This window comes from Neocloeon triangulifer, unplaced genomic scaffold (genome assembly GCF_031216515.1).
Source record: "Neocloeon triangulifer isolate White Clay Creek 2 clone unplaced genomic scaffold, ASM3121651v1 ptg000003l, whole genome shotgun sequence".
Taxonomy (NCBI): domain Eukaryota; kingdom Metazoa; phylum Arthropoda; class Insecta; order Ephemeroptera; family Baetidae; genus Neocloeon; species Neocloeon triangulifer.
The window spans coordinates 2,161,367-2,186,320 of NW_026775546.1; the positions used below are offsets into that span (position 1 = coordinate 2,161,367).

The 24,954-nt window shown below is 36.4% G+C and overlaps 3 protein-coding genes across 8 annotated transcripts; 1 reads left to right on the forward strand and 2 right to left on the reverse strand.

The window, feature by feature from the left end:
* Positions 1–2,236: 2,236 nt before the first annotated feature.
* On the reverse strand, positions 2,237–12,351 carry LOC132192764 (glycerol-3-phosphate acyltransferase 1, mitochondrial). The gene is made up of 12 exons (XM_059612865.1): positions 12,193–12,351; positions 7,105–7,294; positions 6,939–7,052; positions 5,997–6,152; positions 5,541–5,764; positions 5,112–5,345; positions 4,871–5,058; positions 4,138–4,614; positions 3,821–4,005; positions 3,578–3,737; positions 3,027–3,518; positions 2,237–2,847 (listed from the first exon to the last, which is right to left on the reverse strand). The coding sequence occupies exons 1-12, from the start codon at positions 12,282–12,284 to the stop codon at positions 2,663–2,665; spliced, it is 2,697 nt and encodes an 898-aa protein (XP_059468848.1). The 5' UTR covers positions 12,285–12,351; the 3' UTR covers positions 2,237–2,662.
* A 3,753-nt stretch (positions 12,352–16,104) lies between these two features.
* On the forward strand, positions 16,105–21,979 carry LOC132205794 (USP6 N-terminal-like protein). Of its 6 annotated transcripts, XM_059635078.1 has the most exons (12): positions 16,223–16,414; positions 16,474–16,828; positions 16,886–17,123; positions 17,490–17,769; positions 17,826–17,986; positions 18,038–18,184; positions 18,240–18,410; positions 18,862–19,015; positions 19,072–19,374; positions 20,005–20,083; positions 20,142–20,173; positions 20,239–20,361. In XM_059635078.1, coding segments are annotated over exons 2-11 (1,698 nt in total). In that variant the 5' UTR covers positions 16,223–16,414; positions 16,474–16,664; the 3' UTR covers positions 20,143–20,173; positions 20,239–20,361. The 6 variants fall into 6 exon arrangements, with proteins under 6 accessions (XP_059491057.1, XP_059491061.1, XP_059491060.1 ...); XM_059635074.1 differs by lacking the exons at positions 20,005–20,083; positions 20,142–20,173 and adding an exon at positions 16,105–16,213 and having other exon boundaries at positions 16,269–16,414; positions 20,239–21,979; XM_059635077.1 differs by lacking the exon at positions 20,142–20,173 and having other exon boundaries at positions 20,239–20,380.
* A 6-nt stretch (positions 21,980–21,985) lies between these two features.
* Positions 21,986–24,863, reverse strand: LOC132205797 (15-hydroxyprostaglandin dehydrogenase [NAD(+)]-like). The gene is made up of 6 exons (XM_059635080.1): positions 24,629–24,863; positions 24,135–24,255; positions 23,740–23,846; positions 23,505–23,678; positions 23,085–23,239; positions 21,986–23,025 (listed from the first exon to the last, which is right to left on the reverse strand). Exons 1-6 carry the CDS (start codon positions 24,719–24,721, stop codon positions 22,911–22,913), a joined length of 765 nt encoding a protein of 254 aa, XP_059491063.1. The 5' UTR covers positions 24,722–24,863; the 3' UTR covers positions 21,986–22,910.
* Between the last annotated feature and the right edge of the window lie 91 nt (positions 24,864–24,954).

Sequence of the window (24,954 nt, forward strand, 5' to 3'; positions counted from 1 at the left end):
ACTATAGTAAAATTCTAAATTTAAAAAAAAAATGTACAATGTATCACAGCATTAGGCGTTCATAACAAATGGCTTGTTTATCTTTTAATGCAGATGAGTAAAATTTAATTAAAAAGTTAATAAAAGATGTAAAATAAAATAAATATTTTGATTAAAATTTCCAAATTCTTAAGTTGATATTAAATTATAAATTTGGAAAAACTTGATTTGAAACATGATTTTTCATATATTTTACTAACAATTATAAATTTGTATTGAAATCTTTTTCTTTATTTGCAAAATCATGGATATTTGTTATTTGCTTAAAAAGTATTGCGATCTACAACGTCTCTCCACGTTTTTCTCACACTCCTCTCATACATTCAAGGGAGTGCAATTCAAAAATCATCGATGCATTCCTCAGCGATTTATTTTTTCTCATTTACAGTTCAAAGAGTGCGTATTACAATCAAGAGTAATGGTAGAGTACCTGGTGCAATTAAAATCAACCGCATCACACACGCTGGGTGCATCCTCTCAATGTTGCGCGCTCTGATTGATTATTATTACATTAAAGTGAATGAAGAATAATTGTTCATCCTAGAAAGTCTGGTTAAAATACATAGAAGAGCTAGATCACTTGATTTACGAAATAACTGATGTTTCTCTGCAATATTTTGATACAAAAATCTGAGGGAATTTTCAAATATAAGAATAGTTATCTGAGAAAAAACCACTAGCTATATATCTAATTTTAATAAGTAAAAAGACATTATATTTTTACGCACTGCATCTCTTTCTTCCTCTCAACAATTTTAAGATTTTTGTCACAATTGTTTAAAAAAATTTCCCATTTGAGTAAAATAATAAATAACTAATTTCAGAAAAGAAAAATTAAAACAATTAAAACAAAATACTCATCTTCCCCTAAATAATTTCATCCCATATTTGACATAAAAAAATTAAACCTTTAATTTGAGCGGTACGTGTTGAAGATTGGTTTTTTTTTTATTGGAACAATAAGAATAAGTGCGCGTAATTCCTCCAAGAGAACCGCACCGAGCATCGCAATGGACTGTTTATTTTTTATAGCTGAAGGTCACTGTGCCAATACGGTCGTTTTCAATTTTCACGCACGCGACTTTCCGCGAGTTCTGAGCCTCTCATTTGCACCCACCTGCGCCTAACGGGTCTCTCTTTTTGACAAATGCATCACTCGCACACGCCCGAACTAAACTCACCCAATTCCACTTCGTGAACTTTACTGAAGCACTCAAACAGGATATATATTATAATGTTAGTCAAAAATGAAATATCCTTCCTCGCTCTCTCTCCCAGTTCGGTGATAAAATCACTTATTTAAAAAATCTCAATATCATCTTGTGTGATCTTGTGAAAGGACGAACATAAAATAACATTTGAAAAAAAATTACAATAAGAAAAAAATCGCCGTAAAAATTTAAAAAATTCTTACATGCTTTTTCAATCAGCTTTCTTTTTGCACGTTTCTGATCAATCGCAGTTTGTCGTGATTCACCTCAATAAAAGAAAAAAAGAGATAACGTTCAATATAGATTTCGCGGATATATATTCCATATTCTTTGGCATTGAATCAAAAACGATTTCGCTTGGAGCACGCACTTGTATTCGCAATACGCACTTGCATTAAATTTAATTCTGTCAATAGTTTTCAGAACCCGGCAGGAAATAGGAATTAGGGCACTTTAAAAAAGGTCACTCGCTGTTTGATTAACTAGAATGGACTTCACTTTTTCCCACGCTAAAATTATTTCTTGTTCGGCCACTTAGCAAATTCTTTTGACATTTTGTGTTTATTTCCTAAAAAGGCCAGGAGCAACGGAAGTGGACAGTAATCTTGGTTCTCTTTAACAAAAAATTGCTTGCGATTTGCTCGTTCTTATGCTTTTATGAAAAAGACACGGATTTGAATAAATGAGGTTGCTGTTTTGATTTAAAGTCGATCGTCAACCGCAGTTTTGCTTCGAGAATCAAAAATAAATATCAGAGGTGTCGTCTTTCAACCTGCAAAACTCGAATTTGAGTGCAAGATGCACCTCTCCTCTCAATAAGTAGGTTTCTTGCATACTTTTTCCCTTGACACTCAATTGGAATACTGCGGCGTGAAGCGAGTGAAACAGATATGTGCACTCCGACAGGAAACAAACTATTGGAGTAAGACAAAGAAAAATGCGTGCGGCTCTGCTCGAGTGCGCGCCTCAGAAAGAAAATAATATAGAGTATTAAAAAGAGGTAACAATTTTATTGAATAGCTCATTGATGCATTAAATCGATCAAAATGAAATACATTGTGTTTTTATATAATAAAAGATTTAATCGTAAAACAACATAGTACAGCTGTCTGTCTGTCTGTGAATTAAAAATACATACAACACTTTACGTCAGCAAGTCTTTTGTAAACCTTAAAAGTATTTGGCTAGCTGTGTGTTTGTGGTGATGACTAAGTTTTGCGTGAACCTTGGTAGTAAAAGGAACTCTGCTCAACAGAGCTGAAACTGGTCATACTCGTGCTACTCTCATGGCAGTTTTTTTCGCACCTGGACATTGTGCGATTGAGCAAATTATAAATCAATCGAACCGGATCACAAGTGAAGGCACTTAAGGCAAGTCTTCTTCCTTTGAGATATGAGTTTTTAATCAAAATTCACTGTGGTGCCGAACAGACGAGAGAGCGCAGCCTGTTGACCACGGGCGCAACGGCCGTCTCTGAGTCGAAGTCTGGCCGTAAGTAGTAGACCTTCAGACGGTCTTGCGAGTGACACTCAAGCACCTCCCATTTCTCCAGCATCCTTAGTGCATTTCGAATGGGGTCTATGCACCTGCTCTCCTCTGTAAACAAGAAAAATTTTATATTTAGTCGTTTCACTTAAATGAAATTAGAGGGAAGAATGGCCAATTGAAGGGGGCTGCAGTATCTTTATTAAAACAATGGAATAGTTTAATTATTTAAATTGCACTTTAAGAATTGGGTCCTTTTAAATGAAGGATAATATTCTAGGAGTACCAACCGAAGAGAGCGAATCCTCTGCGCAGCTGTGAATCGCACTCAGCAGTGACCCTTTCAAGTAGCTGCTTTTCCGTGACCTGTTGACCTGCCAATGAGGGCAGACAGGTGGCACAAGCTGCGTAACCTTCAAGCAGTGGCCGCACCACGCTGCACAGGAATCCGAGTCTCTTGCGGTACTCGATGCCCTTGTTGATGGAGTAGCAAACGTGGGGTGGCACAAAGTCTGCCTCCTCTTCACTGTCAAAGTCGTCTGAAAAGTGCCGCCGCCTTTGGAAGTTGCTCTCGTCAACCTCGAGGTAGCCTTTGTGCTGCAAGTCATCAATGGTGTCCAAAACCAGGGTCTCCAGGGACTGACAGGGCTTGGCCAGGATGAACTCAAACTGCAAAACGCTGCAGATCTCCAAACACCGGCTGACCAACTCGTCTCGACCCACAAAGTGTTCCTTCTCCTCCTCCAAGGTGCTTTCCGGCAGCAGAGAGCACAATGCAGTAGCTGATGAATTTTTAAGAGTAAATTACTGGTTCAATTCAGTTATGATTTTAGTTTTTTACCTGCAACCGCCTCTCTGACGTAGATGTTGAGGCAAGTGTTTGCATAGTAAGAGAGCTCTATTACATTAGGTACCATGACGACGGGCTTGATGGCCACCGTGTCGCCCTGAGGCGTCGTCAGTCTCTCTCTCCTAACCACACCAGGCCCAAGAATACTCAGCTAAAATTTGGAAATTTTCATTATAGTTTTTCAATTAAATTTATAAATGTTTTAAATTTTGAATTGGAAAATAATAGACTTACAGCGTGGTTGATGACATCGACAGAATCTCCAGTGAAGCCAAGCTCAAGTCTGGCTGATCGAACATCAAGTCTCATGTCATCGAGAGCCTGGGCCAATTCCTCAAGGTTGGTGCCTGCTCTGAATTTGGTCAGCAGCAGAAAGGCAACTGCGTTTGTTGACATCACTGACATAGCTTCAATTGCATCTGGAAAAATAAATGTTTGGATTGAATTGGTTGAAATATTAAATATAATTATACATATTAAAATTAATGTATTCATTAAGTAGACTAACTTAATTAACCGATTACAACAAATGTTAAGTTTTTCTAATATACCATAAACAATGTGCTTGGCAATGTCTTCGACAATGTGTCGTTGCTCCTCCACAACAACATCTGTGCCATAAAGAGATGAGCTGGAGGGAGGCGAGTGGAGCAACTTCTTTGAGCCAGGAACCGTAACGTGGTAGTGGCCAAAAGAAAGGCTGCGGTGCAACAGGCCATCGGGAGTTGGAGTTGCGTCCGGTGTGACGGCACGGGATCGGAGGTTGTGATTGTGGTAAGAGTCAATCATTTCTCTTAACGAGAAGGGCTGGTTGAAGTCGACGCGCATCATACCGTAACTTGAGTTCAGCGTTTTCCAGATGGACCTGATGGCGCTGCCAAAGCTCTCCATCACCTTTGGTTGACCCAGCTGCTCTCGGACAAAGTTTCCATCCACTATTTTTTCGTAGTTGATACCCACGGGCACCAAAAGCGCATCCTCCACCACTCCATCCATGAATGTGTCCACAATTACACTCAGCAAACCACCTTGATGAAAACCCAAAAAATAAGGAATTATTATATACAAGGAGAAAAATTTAATATTTATCTCAAAAAAATTAATTATTTCACTTTAATTGATATAAAAGTTGACAAATTTCTATAACAATATTCATTGTGAAAATTTAAAATACAACCGAAAGCATACAATTTGAAGTATTAGAGACACTATTAGAATCTTAATCACAAAATTTTTGATAGATAAATTTCTGATGTAAGGCAAAATCTTTAAAGTTCTATGTACCTTTTGGCATGCAAGCCTTGCCGGTCCTGGTGCGACCACCCTCAATGAAAAACTCAACATAGTGTCCGGCACGCAAATTCTCCACCATGTAAGTGTGGAGCACAGCTCTGTAGACCAGATCCTTGCGTCCAGCTGTGGGGTCAATCTTCCTCTTTATGTAGAAAGCACCCAACCCTCTCAGCAGCCATCTGAATCAAAAAATTAAAAACTCTTCTTCTTTCCTTCAATCCAAAGAACTGACCCGAAGAGTGGAATGTTGAGGTTGTCGCCAGCAGCGACAAGTGGCGCCTTGATGCCAGCATTGACCAGAATGAAGGTCATCAAGATGTAGTCGAGGTGACTGCGGTGATTGGGCAGAAAGATGAGCGGGATACCCGCATCAGCTGCCTCCTTAATCCGCTGCACTTGCTCACGATTCACCACCACCCTGGTCAGAAACATCGGCAGCAACTTGTACAACACGTAGGAAGTTAATCTGGAAATAATTTTATAAATGTGATGAAAGAAATATATAAAGGGGGATTAAATAAATGAAAGGTTAGTTTATTTAAATTTTTTACTTTTTTAAAATATCCACGAATCTCGGGTACCAAGACTGAGTTTTATTCCAAGTGTCTTTAAATAATGTATCTTGAATTCTGGTTTACCCATTTTGGCTTTTCAAAATTACCTGAGGAGAAAATCGTTGAGGTTGGAGCCCATGGTCTTCAGCACCTTGTAAGCACGACTGTGGTGCTTCCGAATGAGCTCGGCCAGGCGGGAGGCAGTTGCCTCGTCCTCCTCTTTCTGCTCCTCGTCTTCCTCTTGACTGCTCAACTCGCTGCCAGTGCTTTCTCGCATCTCCATTCGTGCCACCTTCTGCACCGCTTGCAATACCCGTTCATCCTTTAAAACCTGTACAAAATAAATAATTAGTTGCATGTAAACAAAGGATAAGTAATCTAGATAATAATTAGATTCAATAACTTTTTATTTTTTCTTGTTTCATTTGTGAATTTCTTCTCCCTAAATTTTATTTAAGAAGGAGAATATATAAATTAATTTTAAATGGTTTGAAATTTTGCAATAATAGAAGATTTAAATTAATAAGTTACTTCAGTAATGAAAATTGCAAATAATAACTTACAGATGAAAATATTTTTGGGTACGGGAAGGCGTGGAATTCCCAAACGTGATAAATAATGTGCTTGAAGTACGAAGTGACAAAGCCGTGTTCAGTCTGCAGACGAAGAATGTTGCGCACCTCCAGTCCAGGCACCACCGGCCTGCTCTTGCCATTCTCCTGCAACAAAGTAAATACATGAAAATGAGCAAATAATTAAAAACAAAATCCGCGCCTGCTCTTTCAGTCTGCGAAGGCGCCAGTCAAGAAAGGGTGTCGGACTGGGCGCTCGACTTGCGTCGATTTTTAGGACAAAGGCGCTCATTTTGCCGATTGTGAGGAAAATAAAAACAGCTGAGAGAAAATTAGAAGAGGCGGACAGTGCATGGTGCGGCCGCTGAGTGGGAATTGGGACTGCTGGTGCCCGAGATAAAAATAGCAAAGACTCGCGTGATGACATTTAGCGCCGCGGTGGCCCATCTAATTATCACCGGCAGACAGAGAGGCACACAATCGTGCAATTCTCTCTATTGTCTCTTTCCAAATCAGGCCAAAATGATTTTTTTTAAATTTCGAACAAATATTATTTTAAAGTTTAGATACATAGTCTTTTTTCAAGACGATTTAAACATTTACAAATAATTTTAATATGGCATTCTTTAACAATCCATGAGATAATTAAATAGTAAAAACAAGATTTACTTAATCTAGTATTGATTTCTATAATAAAATTTGATGTTGGAGTTTATTTAGAGAATGACTCCTAAAGATAAGAGAACAATCTAAAAATAAAAATATTCGATGCCTGCTTCCTTTTCAGATCTTAAAATCCTGCACTCAAAACTCTAATAAATTTGTTTAAAAAAATAAATTTTTAAGTCCAATCGATCTTATTTGGAATTTTGCCAAAAATTTCATTGTTTTTTTTTTTTAATCTTAATTTTAATTCTAATTTATTCAACTTACTCTTGAGGTGGGGGTGCAGTGGCTGCAGCAAAGTGGTGCGGCCCGTCGCGAACTCTTGAATTGCAGGGTGACGAGCGGCGCCGACTTTGCCCTGTAAAGTTGCTGCTCTCTGACCTGCAACCGCAAATTAGCGCTCCAGGTTCGCAATTCAACTCAATTTTCCTACTGTTGTGACTGCCGATTCTTCGAACTGCCTCTGGGCTGCGCGTTTAGCTGCCGCGTAGGCACGGAGGCCGAGACTGGACATTTGCTTCTCATCGCCGCTGCCCATCGCTGGCCTCTTACCCTGCTGGTGACACCGCCGCTCCCAGTTCTGGTAAATGTGTTGCAGACTGCTCAGCACGTCCGCCATTGCTCTGCAAAAAAATACATAAAAATTCAGTTTTGGTCACTTAAAGCAATTTCCATTTCGTTCAACTATATTTCACTTTGAAATATCCAAATTCCACAATTTCATTTTCATGCATCAAATAGATTTTTAACGAAAATTGACAGATCTCCCAATCTAATGGAGGTGGAGTCATCAAAAAGATGGAATTAAAAAAAATCAAGTTACCATGAATGTAAAAAGTTGCAATTTTTAATTATTCAATTTCTTATTTATTAAAATTTTAATAATATAATATAATTGGAATAATACAGTAAAAATAAATTTTCTGCCAATAAATTATTAGAAAAATATTGCGGTAATGATTAATGAGTTTTCACTCGCTTCAGTTACGATCCGAGCTGACATAACTCGCGACGCAACTTTCTCAAAGTGAAATTAAAGCGCTCCGTTTACGGAAGGGTTACATTTTTTCGCTCAAAACACATCAATGTTTTGAAATAAAAAACTCTAATTTATCTGCAGACCGGTCATTGGTCTGCATGGTGTGAGTGAACACGTGATTTCGCAGTCTCAGGGTCACGACCCAAGCACACCATTCAAGCATTTGACGACTTAAGTGTGACCTCTGCTCGCCAGACGTCAAACTGGATTTTCTCTGTTTGGCCGAAAACAAGCAATCTGCCAGATGTTCAAACACGCGCTCCGTCAGCAAATTAAAAATAACGATTTTCTTGATCATTAATTATTATTATTTATCTTGATAAATCAAATTGTTGGTTTGTCGGCAGGACGAATATAGAAATTCCGATTCTAACTTAGTAAGAGGAAAAGTGATAAAAGACGCAATCGAAGATGGTAAACAAAAACACTTGACATTTTGTCAAGGAGCACTCGACGGGTGCGCAACAAAGTAATATGCTAAAACGTGCGGCGAACCCAAAACAACAAGCTGAACAACGCAGCGACTATCGCAAGGGTTATCGACTGTTGTTTCGTCGTCAGAAAAGCGTTTGAATGGGGATTAGAGCAGATAGGAACTATTGTTCGATCAAATTTATAAAATGATGAAAAGTAAAAAATGATTTAGAATCATTCAATTATTATAAAAAAAAATTTTTAACTTATAAACTAAACCAATTGGGATTTTAATCATTAAGGAAATTTCAGTTTGTCCTGATTTATGCTGAAATATTGACTCTTGTCCAAGGCTCAAATCCTTTTGGTAGGAAAATACGATGTACATTATTTACGATATTCATAAATTTCTTCAAATTTTTTATTTAGGGAATAAATTAATTTTTAAATCATTTTTTCCTATTTTTCTGGTCACTGTGCCATTGCAAGATAATTTATCCTGGTTTTAGTTTCAAATGAATGTTTATTTGATAAGAAATTTTAGCCAATAGCTTTGAAAATCTAGGGAAAGTAATAAAAAATAAATTCAATCAAGGATGCCAAATTTTATACCTCTTCAGTGTGCTCAAAATTGCAATAAAAACTTTTTAAAAAGTGTAATGTAAATACATTTTTTTAAACACTGAATTTATAAATTTTAGAATATTTAGCACTGGCTTTATTTGGATAATATTTAGCTTATAGTTTTGACAGTTTTTAAATTAATTGGTTCATTGAAAAGAGTAATCAAGTGTTTCTATCATGCACTTTAGAGTTGATAATAAAATTTGAACAGCAGCTAGCGATAGATAAGACTTGGATTTTGGTTGGTCATTGTGAATGTGAATTTGAATGGAGACGAGCACCTTGATATTTGGGAAGATCGGCATTGAATCAATTTAGAACACACGGCGGGACTAAGAATAACGCGATTGCAGTCAGATTTCCTCCCGGCCGCGAGTGCACCTCGCCAAGTGTTTGTTATTCCACTTCCTGTCACCCACCAGCAGCACTGCCATTTGATTTGCAAATCAATAAAATTAATTCCATAAAACGAGTGAAAACTTGATTAAATCCGAAAATCAGAGTCAACTGTGGAAAGAGTAATCAAGAGTGTGATTTTGAAATGGAAACGGTGAAGAGATGAATGAATGATTAGAGTTGGCTGACAATGAGCTGGCAGGGGGACAAAAACAAAAAGTGTGTCGATCGCAGAACACTCATCGATCACATGCAAATAATGTGTGTCTAATGATTGCCCTCTGTGCTGATTATCTGGAGCAGCTAATTACCGTCAGCTGCAGTTTAAAGTGCAACAACACGGACGGTGACTTGTGGTAAAGACACAGATGTTGGCCAAGACGTCGTCCGTCTTTCGTCACGCTCAAACGCGTCAACAGAAAAACACGAGCGTTACAATAATTTTACATCAAGACGTTTGAAATTTCACTCTTTGTCGCGAGGAAATGAAAGAGTGGAGAATTCAACTCGGAATTAATTAAGGGCAGGAGAGTGCACAATGGGCGAGATTAGATAAGTGCGTGCAGCAAGAGTACAATACCGGTTTCGAAAATAAGATCAAAGATCGCGTGCTTGACCTTAGTCCGCTCCATTTTCTTATACAAAGTATTGCAAGAATTCGCACTCGAAAATCGTCACTGTCAACGATCTAGAAGATCAAAGACCTTTTGGACCTCTTCAAAATTTCATTCTCAATTTGAGGAATATTCTATTAGAGATAACAAACTATTTTATTTTGCTGTTTTAATTGTTTCCATCAAATTGAAAAGTGCAAGTTGCTACAGAATTATCATAAAAATATTTATAAGTCAATTATACAGATTGATGCTGATTAACTTCATCTAATTTTAAATACAATATAATCAATTATTGACAATTCCATAATTAACAAAAAAGAATAGCATCATAATCAAATATTAACAACAATGGTTAAAATTAATAATTAATTTCAAAAAATTGCTACTATTTTTAAAGACACTATAGACTGGACTTGACAATGCCAATGAAGAGTCAGTCGCATGCAGTCGCATAAACTAAAAAACCAAGCTACTGCACACATTTTAATTTTTTTTACAAATTATATAGAGTTACTCTCAGAGGAAACTTCTAAATATTGAGGTTTTTATTGATTTTCAAAGCTGCAACAGTATATTTTAATTTTAAAATATCAGTTAAATCGATTTATGCAGGGAAAAAAAGCATGATTACACCTTAGGTGTTTGTGAAAAAAAAAATGGTGGAAATTTCAAATTGTTTTCCAATAATTGCCAAAAATGGCTCTTACTGTTGTAAAGATTTGATTATTATGCCAATACGGAGCATTTAAAAATGTTCCCCGCCAAAATTCTAGTTTTTCCAACTTCTATAATGAAAGTAATGTTTAAATTCACTTTAATGTGAGATTTTGACAGGCATAATTTTTTTTAATTAATTTCTAGAAGCATATTATGTACAGAAGAAGAAGAAAACAAGATTTCCAAACAATTTAAAACACCAATGGAATTTGTTTTGGTTTGAAATCATAATATAATAATAAACTTAATTTGCAACCAATAATAATTAATTATCAACAGAAAAATACAAGTCTTTCCAGTTTTTTCCAAGCAACATCAATTGAATAAAAGGATGAATAGCAATTGTCAGAGGGATGACATCAGTCAATATGCAAAGTGATTGTTTTCCTAAATGAGTTATATTCAAAAATGGGTTCGAACGGCGCGAATCCATTTACGTCGAACACGCGACAACAATAACAAACTCACTTGCTAGCTTCAGGGCAGAGTGTTTACTCTTGCTGTGTTAATGTGTGTTATTGGCACAGATTTATTTTCTTCGTTGTGCGTCGCTCGCAGACCAGTTTTGCTCGCACAGAAGGCGAATATTTTTATTCTTCAAGAGAGTGTAATGAAAACATTAACTCGCGGCAGCACGTGGTAATCTCGAAGCAACAAATGTGCAGGAGATCGTTTGTTTTGCCACGCGAAGGACGTTCTTTTGCGCGCACCGATACTACAGAAAATTTAAAATTTTGATCAGTATAGCAATAAAAAAAAGATCAAAATTTTTAATCAAATAATGTAAAAACAACTTATTATCAAAATTATCCACTTTTGAGGAATTTTTATTTACAGGGATTAATAATTTTTTAATCTCGGTAATTAACGACAAAAAATTGTATTTTGCTTTCAAATGAAATAATTTGAAATAATTAAAATACATAAATCCTTATTGAAGTAAGTCAAATTTAAGCCGTTTAATCTGAATGCAAGGCATATTAATTTATATAATTTCAAGAAGATTGTCATCAAGAGTTTTTGTAGTTTTGAACTTTGGATGGTGCCGAAAATCAAAACTTCAGACAAAGGTATTTATAAGCCGCTAATTGGAATACTTTGCACTTCCCTATCAGGACCATTTGCGTGCGAAAGTTTTTATCTTCCTGCCGGTGGACCAAAGTGCATTGCATTATTTCAGCACGCCGAAATTGTTTAAAGTTCAAGGCTGCCGGCCACTTAAGGAGCGCGATTAAACTAATGAGTCTGCCTGCCGGCACATTTCGCTCAAAGTTCATCAAATCCTTAATTACCGCAATTAAAAAATTCTCAAAGGAACTATGAAAATTAATTATTCTTCTGCAAATTAAAAACAAATAAATAAATTCACTTTTAAAAAACATAATTAGTTTTCTTTCTTAATATTTTCAATCTGAAATAAAATTAAAAAATTCACTTTTCCACATTATAAAATATTAGATAAATTTCAAAGTTTTCTCAATTTCCCCTGTGCAGGAAAATTAAAATTTCTTTTATAAAAAGATCAATGAAAAACCCAAAACTAAGATAAAATTTTATCTGAAGCATTTAAGTTTTTTAAACCAATTTAAATATATAATTTAAGCTTCCTAATTTCATAGCTGAGAATTTTTCTCTGCTAAAAGTGATTTGTAAGCGAGTAAAATTCTGAGATTTTGAATCTTAATTGAGTTTGAAAAGTTCAATCATTTCCAACCTTGTGACATTCTTTCCAAAAAGCCAGTAGAGGAGGGCGCCGAGGAGGACGAGCTCCAGCAGGCCCATGTTGGTAAAGATCGCAGAGATCATGAGGACGACAAAGTGATAGGACCGGTCATTCAGCGGCTGGTGTTGCTGAAGCACTGACTTGGTGTGCGACACTGCCACTCTTATTGCCTCCCCACCCGACACTCCTCTTATCGCAATTGCAATTCAACAGCATCTCTGCTGTTGCCACCCATTCCAACCTTTGTTCAAACCAAAACTTTAATTAATTAATTAAAAAAAATTATAAATTTAAAATAAAAAATTTAACAGAAAAATTTTTAGGGAAAATATTGATTACCGAGATTAATAATGGTGGAATTATTTTTTCTAAATATTTGAATATAATTTCAAATATACAAGAATCTAATATTCACTAATAAAAATGCCAGAAAATCATCAATTAAACGTGTTATTATTTCATATTTTCATTTCAACACTCAATTTGTCATTTTCCTGACCACGGTCACAGCGGACTTGTGCTTGAATAGCGATTAAAATTGTGCACTCAGTACTGTAGGTATTACCGAGTATTACAACAATTGAACTAAACGCGCAGCCTTGAACTTTAATCTTAAAATTGATTAGATTGATTCTTTTTTTAATTTTAGGACTTGCAGGTGAGATAACAACTTTAAGTTATTCAATTATACTTCAATGTCACTTTGAATTTCTCTGAAAAAATAAAATAATAAAAGTGTGTTTATTTATTTACAAAAGTTTGCGTTTGTTTTGCTGTGACACACGCAGGCGACTCTGCAAAAAATCCATTACAGAATTACATCAATCGAACCTTTGAAGTCATCGCGACTATTTGCATCACTGAAATTACAATAGAAATATTCCACAGCGACGCATTCGAATCAATAATTAATATTCAATGTCAAATTGTGACGCGTTTAGAGTCAAAGTGCATTGGCGTCGCATCAAAAGTAAAAATGATTTCTGCAGAAGATGTCTTTTGTTATTATTATAAAAATAGTCGTAAAAAATTTCATGTTCAGAATTTACATAGCTTTTTTTTGCCTCATCACTAAAATTAGAATCTTTTATCATAACCATGCAGCTTTTTCAGTCAATCTGTTTTTTTTTTTTTTTTTTTTTTTATAAGCGTTGAATGGAAACTTTTTAATATTTGAATTTGATCAATTGTAATTTCAAGTATAAATGTAAAGAAATTTGATATAATTTTAAAATTTAGAATATATTTCATCTTTAAAACAAATATACAACGAAAAATAATTTAGAGTTGATTTTAAAAAGATTTTAATTATTGTTCTTATTGTAATTACTATACTTATTCGAGGAGTAGGATAAGAAGCAAAAATTTTTAAATCTATAAAATCTATACAATTTAAACACTTACAAATTAAAATATCACCAGTTGTTAAATCACAACTTTGAAAATTTTCATTAAACATTTTCAAGCTCTAAAAATGTTGCCAAATACGAAATCATTCCAATTTAAATTTATTTACATTCTTGTGAAATTAAAATGAATTTAATTCCTGATAAAACGTTTCTTGCTAGACCCAGATATTATATAATGGACATTTTTAATATAAATTTAGTCCGTGGGTATAAATTCTTTTCAAGGAAGCGAGTGTTTTGGTTGCCATCAAGTGGAACCTCCGGTCGACCTTGAATTTGAAACTCTCTGCGAATTAGCTCTTTCGAATTCACCAAGTCAAGCCTTCCACTGCTGTCCTGGCCGCGAGTCAAATTAAAATTAGAGAGAAAAAACGACACATAGGCTGCTTTTTTATTTTGGCAACGTCGCTTAATTGCTGTCCGCCGAGCCTCCTCTCGCTTTTGACGATTCCGCAAAATATTTTCTGACGTAACAATTTCTCCAGTTTAATAATAATTTAATATCAAATTTATTCGATCGGCCGAGTTGGCAAAAATTGCAACGCGGCAAAAAGAAGTGCAGCATAAACGAATGCACCAATTTTTGTTTCATTTTCTAGCTGAAAGTCGTAGACGAATTACCAGAAAAGCCTAAATATCACATACCTGGTGGTCACCTGCTGCCGTGCGACGCAATCAATCGCCAAACTTGGTGCTCTACCAGGTGAAATTCGCTGCGAATGATGCGGAGAGAGACCATCCGTAGGTGAACCGACGATGAGAAAAACAAACGGGTCGAGCAACACTGTTGCCAACGGAATATAGCAACGAAATATTTTTTATCAGGTTTAGTTAGAGTTTTGACTTTTGACCCTCATTTCAGATTAAGATAAAGAAAATGGTATATTAATAAAAAAAATTTATATACACATATATATTTTCTTCTTATTAACATAATTTGAAATTTCATTTATGAAGTGTGCTAAAAATATTTTGAATCGTGTTGGCAGCAGCGTCAATGTCCCTCTTTGGTCCCTCTAGAGGAATTTTTACAACTATGGATGCGTGACGTCACCGGTGCACCTGCACTCGATCGCCAGCCCATCGAACGTGCTAGTGGATGCTGTGATCAGGGTCCCATGTCCCATCTCAATCTTAACAAATAAGAATCATTTATTCATCAATTCATTTTTGCATTATATATTATTTTTTTATTGCCCCATCATAATTTTCTTAAACAATTTCCATACTCTGTAAAAAATAATAATTGTATAAATATGATTTTAAGTTTTTTTAAAGTTCGTTAAAGTATAATTTAACTTATTTTGTATTTTTTTAAATTATTATCTTACTTTGCAAATTTTGAGTTTTAATCAATTTTAAAATGCTCTTACGAATTTTTATGCATCTTTTTTGTAAAAATTCTTGTTTTAAGGCTCAAGGAATGTTTATAAAAAAAATTAATAAAAACCGAACTAAAGCTGAAAATATTAATAAATAACAAATTATGGAACGGTGATGTTGCGCAGGCTTAACTCTCCATTGTAGTATTTAACATCAAATTCATACTTTACGCGCTGCCTTTAACATAAAGAAAAAACTAATTTGGGCATGAAAATCAATGAGAAGACATAAACCTAGATCGTGGGAAGGCTTTTAATTTGAATTGAAAATAATTCTTCGAGTCTATTTCTTTTTTCTTAGTAGGAATCAGTAGAAATATTGTATTTTTATATCATTTTTTTTCCAAATCTATTGCTACATGCATAAAAGAATTCTTCAAAAAATCGATTTAATTTTTTTATGTAAATTATTCAACCTGCCCGTCTCTGATGTCGCGCTGGTGGCATACATTTGAATTCTTCAAGGCGCTTATTCTTGCCGGTCTGTTTTTCACGGTTGATGAAAATGATTATTGTCATTTGTATTGCGGTATTTTTTTTTTATAAAATACATAAAATGTCTTTCTAAATATTGCACGTCCGGTTGACCTTTCAAAAACCGAAAAAACCAATCAATAAAAAATGAAATTCTATTTTATGCGTCGGAAGAAAAAATGGAGAAAAAAATTGTAAATAAGAAATTAATTTTTCAAATTAAAGTAAAATGAAATTGGCTATACTGAGCTATACTATAACGAAACAAGCTGGACAAAAGGTCTTTTTTTTATCTTATCCAAGCCTTTTGCTAATTTTATCATTTTTTTATTAATCAACAGTGATCGCTTCTTTTTAAACTGTCAATTATTTTAATCACCATTGAAAGTTCTGATTAAAATCAATTCAAATTTAGTACATGCTGATAAATGATAGAGTGCATGCAACGTGTAATAGACAAAATTTTGATTAAATTCTATTATTCAAAATGTTACACCAAAATAATTTTAATTTTTAGAATTACATAGTAAAAAGAAAGCAAGTTCACATCTACAAAATCAAACGAGCACTATCACCTAACAATTAAAAAATATTATTCTAAATAATACAAATCCAAAACTGGGAATTATATCACTTGTTTTCATCTCAAACATGTTTTTGTTTTGATTGGGGTCCATGAGAAAAAGGGGGCGTGGCGGTGGGGCGATCGTTGTGACGTCACGTCCGACATTGTGTCAAGTGTGTCAAGTGAGTAGAACAACAAAAATACTCGAGAACGAGTGCCATAATACCCTTGTTTTAGGCGAATTGAACTCGAGCGAGGTCTGTCGGTGGAAGAGTGGCCGAAATTCTTCCGGGTCGACGGTTTTCTCGGCCGCTTCCCGCCAATTCCACGCAGAATCGGCGCGCCAAGGGTCCAGAAGCAAGAACAAGAGTTAGCGAGCGAATGTAGGTCTTGGCATGTCCGTGTACGAGAGCAGATGTATAACGGGGGGTGGATTTTGCAGAGACGATGACTTCGGCGAGCAGTGGGCAGACAACGGAGCGAGCGGCCGGCAGGTGCAGTCCGTGCTTTTCGCAGGAGGGCGTCGCCACCTGACCCGACGACGACCACCTTCCTCCTGCTGCGGCCGACGTCGTCGCCGACGACGACGGCTGCAGACCGACGCCACCCGTCAGCAATAAAAAGAACAAAAAGATGAGCGCAGAGGAGGAAGCTGAGCTTCAGCAAAGAGCCCTCGAAGAGCGCCAGTCGATCGTCCGCAGGTACAAGATCGGCCGCTCAACCCACTCCAACATCGACCCCTGGGAAGACCCAGACTTCGAGCTCTACTCCGTCAAGGATAAATATGGATTCCTCCAGTACTGATTAAATTTCTTTACACTTTGACATGTTTATTACAATTTTTACGGTTTTAGTCAAAAAACACTGCCAAAGGTCAAGGACGCGAATGAAAAGAAGCAGGCGCATGTCCAGGTGGAGCGCGAGAAAAAGTGGAATAAAATGACCAGTGGTTATAACTGGAAGCAATTTAGGACGTCTGATAAGTTACGTAAGAGGATTTTCAAGGGCATTCCGGAAAGTTTCCGCTCCAGGGTGTGGGGCCTGCTGCTCAACCTGGACAGTCTCAAGCAGGAGCAGAAGGGAAAATATGAGGTTAGTTCTTTTTCTGGAAAAAAATTAATCTATCAAAAAAATCCTTTCACCTGGAAGAAAATTCCAAATTTTTGAATAATTTCATTCTTTTTTAATTTCTTGAGAATTGCGCCCATGCGAATATAAATCAAAACTCACCTTCAACTCGCAACTGATCATAACTCGAATTTGAGATATTTTAGATGCCTTCAGTTTAAATCAGTTTTAAATTTTTTCAATCTCTTTAAAAAGAAACTTTTTAAGGACATAAAAAAATCACTCCTAATGAACGTCAGCTAAATTTTGGCAATTTTTTTTCATTTCAATTTACACTAAAATATTTCTTGGATGATTTTCAACATGTTTTATTCAAATTTGTTTTAATAGGAAATGCGGGAATTGGCCCACCAATGGTCACCCGACATCAGGCAGATTGACCTGGATGTGAACCGGACATATCGAGACCATGTTGACTTTCGGGAGCGGTACAGCGACCGGCAGAAGTCTTTGTTCAACGTTCTTGGCGCATACAGCATGTACAACCTTGAAATTGGCTACTGTCAGGGTATGTCTCAAATCGTGGCGCTGCTGCTCATGTACTTGGACGAGGAAGAGTCCTTTTGGGCCCTCAGCGTCCTTGTCTCCGACCAAAGATTCGCCATGCACGGTTCGTCAAAAAACCCAAGTTTAAAAATAAGAAAATCTTAATTTGTGTTTGAACAGGATTTTTTATTCCTGGCTTTCCAAAGCTGCTGCGGTATCAGGAACATCATGACAAAATTATGAAAAAATTCCTGCCCAAGCTGAAGCGCCACCTAGACAAAAACGGGGTCGACACTGGCATTTACACCCTCAAGTGGTTCTTCCAGTGCTTCTTGGATCGAGTAATTTCTTTGAAATAAATTTGATTTTTGAATTAATGAGGAATTTCAAAGATACCCTTTTCACTGACGCTGCGAGTTTGGGACGTGTACATGCTGGAGGGCGAACGAGTGCTGACGGCCATGGCCTACACCCTGCTAAAGATGCACAGAAAAACGCTGCTCAAACTTGGCATGGACGAAATCCTGCAGTTCCTACAAGTACCACTATTATTCTAATTTTTTAGAATAACTTTGATGTTTGAAATTTTCAAAGGTTCGACTGGAGCATGAGTTTGGTTTTGACGACGACACGGTGATGTTGAACCTGAAGGAGTGCTTAGACGAGTTGAAGAAAGGCAAACTGGATTTCGCCGGCAGTCCACCTAGTCATGAGTTGCCTCAGAAACCATTCGGACTCTTTCACCCGCCTCCCATTCAGCAACAGGTGAGTTTGTAATTAAACCACCTGTGGAAACGGTGACGTTAAAGGAATTATCAAGTGACCCCCATAGGAATTATAACGTTTCATGAATTTAAAATTAGACCAAGCAAACAACTGCTTTTATCAGTCTCACAAATTTGCTTACATGAACTCTAAAGTGATAAAAAAAAACTGCACTTAATTAAACTGCAACCACAAGCAATTAACAAACGAGGAAAACTATTTTTAATTAAAAATACAATGTAAACAGATAAGTAAACAGGAAAGGTATATTTATTTCAATTATATGGAAGTCGTCATTATTTTTATCACTTCTCCTTAAATAAATATGAGCTGTTACTGAAATTTTCTACTCGTTTTTGTTTAATTGAATTAAAAAAAACCTGTTTCAGCTACAAGGATTTCAAATTTTTCACTTTTGATCTTGAAATATTCTTTCTGCGTACTGATACAGGTTGGTCGTCGAACCGACTTCAGCAGGGTGGAGGCAGCAGCGCGTGATAATGTGATTTCGAGGCGCGATGCTGCCATTGCCGAGGCTGCAGCCGCCCCTGAGTCTCCAACGTCTGGTGACGAGCGGCACGGCTCGCGAGCATCCGCAGATGAAGGTGCTAATTTTCTCAATTACTTATCCTCTGGTGTTAATTTTGGTTAAATTCTTCAGCAGGTTCGGCGAACTACTCTTTCGAACCGGAGGAGACAAGTTCGGTGCTGGGGTCACGGCGGTCGCTGGCCGAGACGAGCGTGACCTCAACGGCCGACCTGTCTGTCTTCTCAAATGCCACCACGGCTGGTGGCTCAGCGTCCAGGGCGTCTCAGGACAACTGCTCAGTCACCTCTGAGCATGCTGTTGCGCCCAAAACACACAGGCGCCTCCCGTCGGCCGACTCGGTCACACATTTCGGGTCGGGTCGATCCACGCCCAAGGCTTCCCTTTCTGGTGACCACCTCCACCCCTCTACAATAGGTGAAATTTTAAATTTTTTTTGTTTTTTTATTATGAAGTTTTTTTTCTTTGCTTCATAATAAATCATAATTTATGTAGAGTCATGCTTGCTAGAAAAATTTATTAATTCCATTTCATTATTGAAGATCATATAATAATTTAAAGGTTTCATTAGGTTTTATGTTATTAATTTTGTTAGTACATTAACAATTAACACTAAATCTCAAGATTTATTTAACTTTAATATTATCGCGTTATTGATACATCCATATTATGTCTAAATTGTGTTTAACTTTAAAAATCTACGAGAATTGTTGATAAGTTGATTATAGAATTTAAAATCTATTTTCCACTGTGGATTTTTTTATTAAAATTTTTGTTTTATAGAAGAAGAAAATACTTCTCAACTCTACTCGTTTTATCCACAGCCTTAACTGACGATCTTTATGTCAAGCAATTAAAAACTTTAAAAAATTACATAATATAATATATATTCAATCATCAAATTGTAGTCTTGAGTATCCCCACCTTTTATTTTCTTTATTCGTAAAAAAAAAGTTTGAAATGGAATTTGCACGAATTTTGGGTTTGCCTGAGAAATTGCATGACTAGTGTTGAAAAATTATGAGTGTTGTTGGATTGCGCTGCTAGTTCCAGGTCATGCCCATCAGGATTTGACCGGACTAGTAGACTTCCTGAGAAATGTAAATTATAGAGAAACGGTTGTGTGGTAAGAGCCTTCATTATTTCCACCTTTCCACAGTTCACTATTTGTATAAAATTTGCAGACCGTAGAAAAAAACACTGCCAAACTTTTTCAGTATGTAACTTTGAAAGATTCTAAAAATACGTTGTTTGCAAAACTGGACTGATTGTTAATTTCAGAGTCCCTGCGGAAGGCAACAGAGAGCGGTTCGCGACACTCGCCAACCATGACCCGACGATTGTCAGCCCATGAAAATGGTAGCGTCTCGCTGCGCTCATCCCCGAGACCGTCCAGGGGTAGCTCGAAGGACGTGGTGCGCATCTTTGTGCCGGCGCCGCAGAACGGTGAATTGGCGCCGGTGCCGCCTCCGCCGCCCCCGCGGCAACTCATCCTCAAGACGGGTGACCCGAACAAGATCAAAATCAAGGTGCCGGACCCTTTGGAGGACCGGACACCGCTGGTCGAACACGGCCGGCTGGTCATCAGCCCCTCAAACGGCGTTTCCCCTCCCCTCTTGCAATAACCGATTGCTTCAGCCAACCATTCCCTGGCGTCGTTCTATCAGCAAGTGATAATTAGTTTGTAGCTCGTTAGCAATTAATCGAATCTTTTTGTTCGCCGTGACTATTTTTAATCATGCATTTGACGGTGAGAGAATGGGTGTGATACATTTACGAAAAAGAGAATCCAGATATAATATCTCCAGCAGCTTTGAGACTCTTTTAAAATCGGTCTATAAAATTAATGATTGCCAACTGCCAACTTTGTTTCAAAAAGTTGAATTCTAGGTTTAAGCATAGATGGCTAAAAAGACTCGGACTTTTTCTTCCATCGTTTTATGGTTGCCATTTTTTTATACATAAAATAGCACTTAAAACCTTACTATGGATGCCTGTAATTCTCTTAGTTTTTACCTCAAATGGAATTCTTGTGCGTAGTTCTAATTATTTCAATGAAACTTTAAACATTTCCGATTCTCTTTAATCGGCCTATTAATTATAAATATCCAGTCTCATTGCTGCAAGCCAACACATTCCAATTGCAAGTGATTGTTAAAAATGATATTTGCGCATGTAGAAAGATAATTCTTGAAATTAGTCGAGATTAATAAAAATTGACCCTGATTCTTCTGCCCGTTGTGATTTGCAACCTGCTCTTGTGTATAAAAATAATAACAAGACGTGTACTTGTAAATAGGAATAAATAGATTTGATTCGCCGCGTAATAAAACGAACAGCTGCTGTAACACGAATAATAAAATGAAAGGAGTGAATTTGAACTAAAAATCCAATGTGACACACACTTGTAATAATAATAACATGACTATTTATTTTTCATTACTGCGCCTATATTAGGCCTCGTAGTTGGTGAAACAGTGCGGTTGTTGCTGGAGCATTCCAATCACAATTCCTCTCTTATCTCTCTATGGCAAAACACTCGCTCGACACTGATATAGAAAAGAAAAGTTTAAATATTTTGCTGGCATATAATGAACACCCCACAAATTCATGTATATATTGAGACAAGAAATTCAAAATTTATCAACTGTAATTAATAACTATTTACTAGAAAATTAGTCTAGAAAACGGAGGTATTTTGAGCACGACTCCATAATAATAAAAAAATGAATGGTTCCAACCCTTGGCATTATCCAGAGCTTAATTTTTGTTTCTGATTGTAAATTGTGTTGTAGCGTCAGCACTGAAAGGACACTTTGGAGTGCTGCAAAGACAAAATTCTGTACCTACTTATCATTTATTTGTAGCTTTAATTAACACTACTTATTGGTGTTTTAATTATTATTTATTTTATTCTCGTCAGCCATGTTAATTTACAATATTTTTTGTATTTAAAATGAAATTGTGTTATGAACTTCAAAAATTGTTTATGTTGGAATTAAATTTTGAATAAAACTAAAAAAATAAATTTTGGCTTTTTAATCATTTTTACTGATAATTCTTGTATTGAGAAGGAAGTTTTATGGTAGACAACAAATTCGTAGACATAGCCTTTAGCTTAACATTAATCAATATCTCACATTAGTGTAATGGTGCTTAAAGTTAGTACAACCTATCAAAAAGTCAATTTTCCTAAACTTGCTAGCTTTCAAACAAATTACAAACTGAAAACAATTATCACCTTTTTAGCAGAAGCATGATTGAAGTTAGTGTGTTGGGCACGTGTTGTTTTCTTACCTATTGTGTATTTTTTATTATTGGTTGATATACGTTTTGAGTTGTATTCCTAGTGAAATCTACTTTGTGATATTTATGCTTTCTGTTCCTTTATATTGATGCTAAAGACATAAGGTAGTCAGTAATTTGGTGGAACTCTCTGGTAGACAAAAAGTTTGCAACTTCAGATAAGAAGCACAATTAACAATGGTAAATTTGCAAGTTTGCAAAACTTAATCAAAAAATTATTAATCAATTGCTACTTTTTCAGCTAAAAATCAAATATTTTCTTTCTCGATCACAAATTCAATTAGTTCTGGTGCCTTGGATAGAATTTCCCAGGTTAAAAAAAAATCCATTTTAAAAGGAGCAAATTTTTTGAAAAGAAATTTATCGCTTAAAATTTCAATTAAATCGAATGATATTAAGGAATTAAATTAAATTTCACAAATTACCACCACCTTTTAGTTGAGATTATCGAGGGGCTATTTCATTCAAAAGCTCCTCACTTAGGAAAAAATACTTGGTCTCGTCGTTGTCCAAAAAAGTCCCTCTGTTGATTTTTTGGACTTTTCTGCAAATACAAAATTGGAAACGCGTTCGTTCTACAAAACAGCGTCTGCTTCGAGCAGGACGATATCAAATTTCCGTTTTCCTTCTGTTGTCATAGAGCAAATTTAAGGGTTGGCAAAGTTGATCTCGTAGGGCGGTTGTCCCCCTTCGACCATCCACACAGAGCCGCTCACTGCTCTCTGCAAAACCGTCACCAACGCCCGCGCCACGTGATCTGGCCTGTAAAATTTCCAAGTTAAAAAATCGTTTTATTGAAAAAATTCTTCATTATTTTATACTTTTGGTAAATGGAGTTGGCGGTGTCTCTCTGCCAGGCGGGTTCAAAACTCGCGTGTAGAAGCTGCTTCCTGATGTCGCTGATGATGCCAGTGCTGGTGGCGCCTGGACAAAGGGCCACAACTCGCACCCCTGTCTGCTCCACGTGGAACGGGTCCTGAATTCAAAAAAATATTTAATAAATTTATTTATTTTTTAGATTTTTGACAGTTTTGATAATATGCAATTTATTTTAATAAGCAAATGTTTAAATCTCTTTAATAAAAAGATAATTATTTTCCAATTTTTTTTTGTACTTATAACAACTTATAAAAGGTCTTTATAATGTTGAAACTTGTATCAATGATAACTGGAATTTAATATAATTTTGGATTTATGGGATTTATTAATTTTACTAATATTTCCCCCTTTGATCAACTCACCCCAAATGAGCGCGTGAATCCAAGCACTGCATGCTTGGTGGCCGAGTAGATGGGCGCTGACACGTACGGCCGCATCGACGTGTTGGAACCGACGTTGACGATGGTGCCGCCCTTGCCGCCACGGTCCTTGCCCATGAACCGCATCCCTAGTAGTGTGCCGCGAATCACCCCGTTCTAATGAAAATTCAGAAATAATAATACAATTAAAAAATAAAAATAATATATTGAATTTTACCAAATTTGTGTCAACCTCGAGCTCCCAAAAGCGGTCATTCATAATTCCAGCATTGTTGACAACAATGTCAATTGGGCCCAAAGCAGAGGTTGTCTCTTGAAACGCCTCTGAAGACAAAAAAGTATGATATTCAATACTAAAAAATTGTTATTTAACATTAAAATAATAAAATATTAATTTTTTATTATTAAAAGCGCATAAATGATTTGCAGTAATGTGTTTAAATTATTTTATCATATATTTTTTAACTTTTTTTGATGCTGTAAAATTTATGGAGTCAACATCGATCCTATCTACACGGCTCAAAAATGTTGAGACTGTTGTTTTAAAGAATCAATACAAATTCTGCAGCAGATCTGCAGAAGTAAAAGTGACAAAAATCAATTTTTTTTTACCTTCCGACTGAGGGTAATCTGTGACATCACATGGACAGAAAATTACTGATTTGTTGAATTTCTGTCCTAGTTCTTGGGCCAAAGTGTCTCCGTTTGATGAGTTAACGTCGCAAATTGAAACCTGCAAAATGAAAATCACGGAAAATGATAAAAACAGATAATATATTTGGAGATTTATAATTTTTATAACCGCTGTTTTTCCTAAAATTATAAATAAATATTTGATCACTTTTTCCTGAATAAAATTTGAAAAAAAAAACATGATAAACATAAAAATGCCTAGGAATAAATTCTTGATCTTATGCGCGCATACAATGAATGCTCTCTCTGCTAACGCAAAATAAAAGAATTCTACTTGCTGCGAAATTGCGAATCAAAAATTTTTCCAATATGTAAGTCATTTCCACAATCTCACATAATTATATAAAAAAATTAGAATTAAAATAAATCAAAAAATTTGAAACGCGATAGAGGAGTTCATTCGAGAAAGACACCTTGCAGCCAAGTTTGAGGAGCTCCTCGACGCACGCCTTGCCGATTCCGGCGGCGCCTCCCGTGATCAGGGCCACCTTGCCTCGCAGATCCATCACTCGTCGCTGTGGTCCAGGAAAGATTCGGGCGCCTAACAGCACCGGACGGCCATCGACGGACCAACAAGACACGAAAGTTGCAGTGCCGAGCTGCAGAGCCTAACGGAGAGGGGTGCGGTCTGAGTTGAGTGTTGGTGCTGCGCGGTGACAACCAAAGTTTATGCAACTCCGCACCTGACATGCGCGACCGGTTGCATACCCAGCGACGCAGACAAATGAAAGGAGCGAAT